Source organism: Sycon ciliatum, chromosome 6 (genome assembly GCF_964019385.1).
Source record: "Sycon ciliatum chromosome 6, ocSycCili1.1, whole genome shotgun sequence".
In the NCBI taxonomy this organism is placed as follows: Eukaryota; Metazoa; Porifera; class Calcarea; order Leucosolenida; family Sycettidae; genus Sycon; species Sycon ciliatum.
In genome coordinates, this window is record NC_088648.1 from 3,707,427 (window position 1) to 3,712,426 (window position 5,000).

Consider the following 5,000-nt stretch of genomic DNA (forward strand, 5'->3'; position numbering starts at 1 on the left):
GCCACCACGTTCATTGATAACACAACACGAAGAATACATGTACCGTACTGACTCTCCTTATGGTTTGAACATGGTGTATGGTCTGGAATTGTGTTTTGCTCCCCTCCCCCCCCCCCCCCCCCCGCTTTCCCCCCCTTTCCCCCCCTTCCCCCCTTCCCCCCCTTCCCCCCTTCCCTGCCCCCAATTATCGTCAAAGTTGCTTCCACCTCTTCTTCAAAATGAATATTATTTCGGCCTACACATACACTGCTGGCAACTGAAATCTGACCCCTGAGCGATACGTTCACATTCTAGCGCTGTCTATTTCGTAGCTTTACAACCCCGTGTTGGGTCTTTGCGATGTGAGCGCACCGCTCAGGGGTCGGATTTCAGTTGCCATCACTGTGCATGTGTGTGTCAAGATGAGTGCTGTAGTACCTGGAAAAGGATGTCACGGAGGGAAGTTCCCGCCTGCGGATCAGCACACTTGATATCTCTCAACAAAAGGCTGGTCTTGCCACCCACTGTACTGACGCCAGCGCTTGTGACGTTGATCACCAAGGCAACCGGGACTGCGTTGCCACTTTGCGTTGTCAAGGTGACGTTGATACACTCCATGGGTGAGCGGGCCGAAGAGCAGTACGCTTGCAAGCACTGCAGCCAAGGAGAAGAACAGTGGATGGAGAGAGCAATGAAATGCATGTGGATCACCTCTACTGTTCTGCTACACACGGTATTGCGACAAATAGATGCATGAATGAGCTTAGAGACAGGTAGACAAGGGCACCCCCACACATACAAACATACACCCATGCACATGAGTGGGCATAACCCCCCCCCCCCCCCACACACACACACACATACACACATATACACCCGTGCACACGAGTGGGAACATCCATGCCCCTTACCCCCACCCCCACACACACACCCATACACCCATGGACACAAGTGGGCATATCTCTGCCCCCCCCCCCCCCACCCGCTCACACACGCACACCCATATACTTGAGAAGGATTGCACTTACACACATACACATACACATATACTTCAAATACACACATAGTGCAGGGAACCCTTGCACACATACTCACACATGTTCAGAGATTCCCCTTGCACAAGCCTGGCATATGAACCTCGTTTTGCCCTATACTCTACATGCACTACATGGAGAGTGCTGGCAACTGAAATCCAACCACTGAGCACTGAGCGCTCACATCGCACAGACCAACACAGGATTGTAAAACTAGACCGACAGAAAGTGAACACCGCTCAGGGGTTTGGATTTCAGTTTCCAGCACTGTACATGTACATGGAAGTCAGCTCTTACCTGCATGACATCAGGATCTAGACTGTCCACAAACTGGCCAGTCTGGCGGAAGTACGTGCGGAACCGCGCGCTCACCAAGACTTGGTACAGAATGGCAGGACTGATGGCGGATGCAGCCTCTGTCCAGGACAGCTCCAGTGCACCTGTCGCATTCCTCTGTGCACGCATGGTGTACAGCAAAGAGAGCGAATGATCAACAATCTGAAGTACTGTGTTTTCAGCAGGTGGTCGACCAAATATGCATGTTTCGAGTACGGCAAACATCACGTGACCCCTGTACGACAAATGTCCGGAGCTGCACTGAGTCATGTTCCATCTTGCAGCTTTGCCGAGTGGAAGGTTCCTGTGTGCTTCCTGTGTGCTCTGGACTGCCGTCATAAGCACATTAGGTGTCAGGTTCATTCTTCTTACTCTTGCACTCTAAGTCTCATTCCTGAACACGTGACATTTCTGTGAGTAGGAGATCCTCTGGACAGGCCGTGAGCCTCTGGGTAACCCTTGGAATACAATAGCCACGATACAATACCACACACACAGCCATTTCGGCAGGAAACATGAGCTGTGTATTGAACTTCTTCAATTATGGCCACAGAAGCCACCACTTCCAAGAGTGAAACAAGAAAGGTTTTTCTTGTTCCTATCTCTGAAGAAAGTCACGACAGCCATTATCACCCAAAACAGGCATACAGAAAGTGAACTATCGCGTCCGTTCCCATAGGAACTCACGACGGCCGCTAGTACCCGGTAAATCCAGGCATACAGGCATACAGGATGGTTTTTAATTGTCCATTGCATGTTCCGCCCAATGATAAGGTGAAAGATTTGCAACATTGTGTGTACTGTGGAAAACAGTCTGTATTGTGTGTACTCACAGATCTGCTGACACTCAGTCCTTGTAAGGCATCGGTCGTAACTGAAACCGAGCAAGTCCCGCAGCACACGGACGCACGCACACACACGCGCACAGGGATGCACATGCACACGCACAAACACACGCACACACACACACACACACACACACACACATACACACAAGCACACACACACATACATACATACACGGATGCACATGCACACACGGGCATTCCAACACAAGGTGCAGTAGCAGTTCAATCAACCTTGTGTTCACTGTCCTGCTAACTTAACCGTGGTTTAGTCATGGAGAGCCTGATCATATATACGAACATTGGCTCTTGCCATTGTACAGTACTGCGCAGTGAAACTGGATGGTGTGAGCGTGAGCTATGCCCTGCACCTGCAGAATGTCCTAGTGTTTGCACGCCTAGGACTGCACAGAGCATTGCCGGGTATTGACTCGCTTTATTGGATTTCATTGAGCAGCGCTATACATCGGGGAGAGAGACGAAAGGGAAGTTGTGAATTTCAAATCGATATTTATTTTTATCTGAATTGTGTTGCTTACGACTTTGTGAAACATTAGCAGCAACTGCCCACGGATTGTTACTGAGCTTGGTGTCATCACTCGGGTCGCCATGGTAAGCTTGTACCTGCGGCAACAACAAACAAAACAGACAAATGAGGTCATGATGTGTCTAGCAAGGTGGTGATACGCAAACACGGAGAAAAAGAGCTGTTGAGTTTTAACGTTTTAAGCAATTGAGCGATCATTTCAAAATGGCATTTACTACTGGAGTTTTGGGAGTGGGCCAAGGTATATGGTGCAGGTGTGACAGTTGAGCCGTATGTGTGAAGATTACTTGTGAGAGATGCTCTAGATTACATCCAGTTGAAGTAGTAACTGTTCACCTTTCTGCCTGTTTGAAATTGACAAGCCAAGTTTATTTATTTATTCAGGGTGTGACTTTGCCGATTCCAAAGTTGGTATGACCGCGGTAACACTGGAGGACTGAGCTAGCTCGGAATGTGCTAGGCGACTTGTCTAGAGTCAGTGATATCCATTTCAAATACTTTCTAACACTGCCATTTAACCTAGAATAAATCTTCAACCCAATGGGAAGCTTTCTAGTAGCATTGGGAGGAGGAGGGCTGGAGCATGCTTTCAAAACAATACTTTTTTGCACGCTCAGCTGTTGCCAAAGTTACAGACATGTAGATGACTGACAGGAGAAGCACATTAGCCCTACATGTACGTGATGGCTATGTCACATTTGGAAAATTACCACATTAATCCAGGTACACAGTAGCAATGACAAAACAGCACATTGTATGGATCAAGCTACAGAACAGTCAATTTGGGTTTGTCGACTGTCAAATTTTCAAAATCGAACGTGGCTATTGAGCCAGTATTATTTATGTAAAGAATAGAAGAAGAAACACATGGAAACGAGTTATAGTGGATAGTTGCTTCATAACTCGTTCCCATGTGTTTCTTCTTCTATTTTTACGACACATTTCCACCTTGTCATTTCCCACTACCGTACTCCCAATGAGTCCAGCCAATGGCTGCCCGCTTCATGAATAACAAGCGCCACCCTCTACTCACAGAGAGCACCTGGGCCTGCTTCTACTCACCGAGAAGACATAGGTGGACCGCAGCGACGACATGTTGCGCTTCACGGTGAAGTTGAGACCTCGCGTCAGTGCACTGTGCTGCTTGCCGAACAGTCCTGGCACGGTCAAACCTAGCTGTTTGACATGGATGTGCAAGCCCTCGGGACAGCACACCCCTGACACGTCATCATTATTACACCCAGCCGGGGTGATCAGATTGGAGATGTGCTCGCCGGTCTCAAACGCGAAACCCGACGAGAGAGAAAAGCTGCCGTTCAGCTGCTGGCTAGCCGTTGCCATGAGCTGACCAATTTGTGTCGAAGAGTCCAAGTAGTTGTACGCCGAGCACAGGCATAGCTGTCCGCATGCAGCCAGCGTCAGATCACTGGCCGGAGCGAAAGTCTCGATCTGTGCCCAGAACACGCGATATGTGAAGGGCGTGCCGATTGCTTGGCATGCGATCGTCGGCTCTGTCCAGCTGATAGTGATGGTGTCGGTGTTGGCCGATTGCACACGCACATTGCCAGGGCTGGGAAGATCTAGATGGGAAGGATACGAACAAGGCACAAACACAACCTCCAATATCCATGAAGACATCTACATTGGCTAGAGTGCATGACCGAAGAAGAAGAAGAAGAAGAAGAAGAAGAAGAAGAAGAAGAAGAAGAAGAAGAAGAAGAAGAAGAAGAAGAAGAAGAAGAAGAAGAAGAATAACATCAAAGGACAGGCTGCGTGATTACCCTCCCCCCCAGCAGTAGCAGCAACAGCAGCAGCAACGGCAGAACTATAACATTTTATCATACAAAGGAAGCACAAGCGGACTATGGCACTGCGCTGAGGGCTTCCATCTTTCCTCGGATCTCACGCTAGATCACTGGACAGGATGCCCTCATGCTGTAAGCACCGCCGATAACAGGCTGTCCAAATGTCCAGCTTTGAGCAGGACAGTCTTGCTTTGGACCAAGACATGTGTATACATTTACATGGGACACGATGGCCTGTATACTAGTATACATTGCATTTAGATGTCCTGCTTTGGAATGGTGGCAAGGTTGGACAGGCTGCCATAATACACAGTATGTCGGAAACTCACTAGCTAGAGTCTTGGGTCGACCGAGTATCACGTGTGACGAGTTGCCGCTGTTCAAGCCCGGAGAGGACGGCGAGGTGTGGTTGTAGATGGCGTCGATCTCAAACGCGTACTCGGAGCAGACGCGC

General features: G+C 49.1%; 1 protein-coding gene across 1 annotated transcript in view; it reads right to left on the minus strand.

Moving 5' to 3' along the window:
• LOC135819186 (uncharacterized) overlaps nucleotides 1-5,000 on the minus strand; it is a 29,170-nt gene that overhangs the window by 9,774 nt on the left and 14,396 nt on the right. The window contains exons 11-16 of the mRNA XM_065332349.1: nucleotides 4,876-5,000; nucleotides 3,804-4,321; nucleotides 2,734-2,818; nucleotides 2,183-2,223; nucleotides 1,311-1,466; nucleotides 418-633 (exon numbers count right to left, since the gene is read on the minus strand). The exon at nucleotides 4,876-5,000 is cut by the window's right edge and continues 54 nt beyond it. Of these exons, the coding sequence (XP_065188421.1) occupies nucleotides 418-633; nucleotides 1,311-1,466; nucleotides 2,183-2,223; nucleotides 2,734-2,818; nucleotides 3,804-4,321; nucleotides 4,876-5,000 (1,141 nt within the window). The remainder of the gene's footprint in view (nucleotides 1-417; nucleotides 634-1,310; nucleotides 1,467-2,182; nucleotides 2,224-2,733; nucleotides 2,819-3,803; nucleotides 4,322-4,875) is intronic.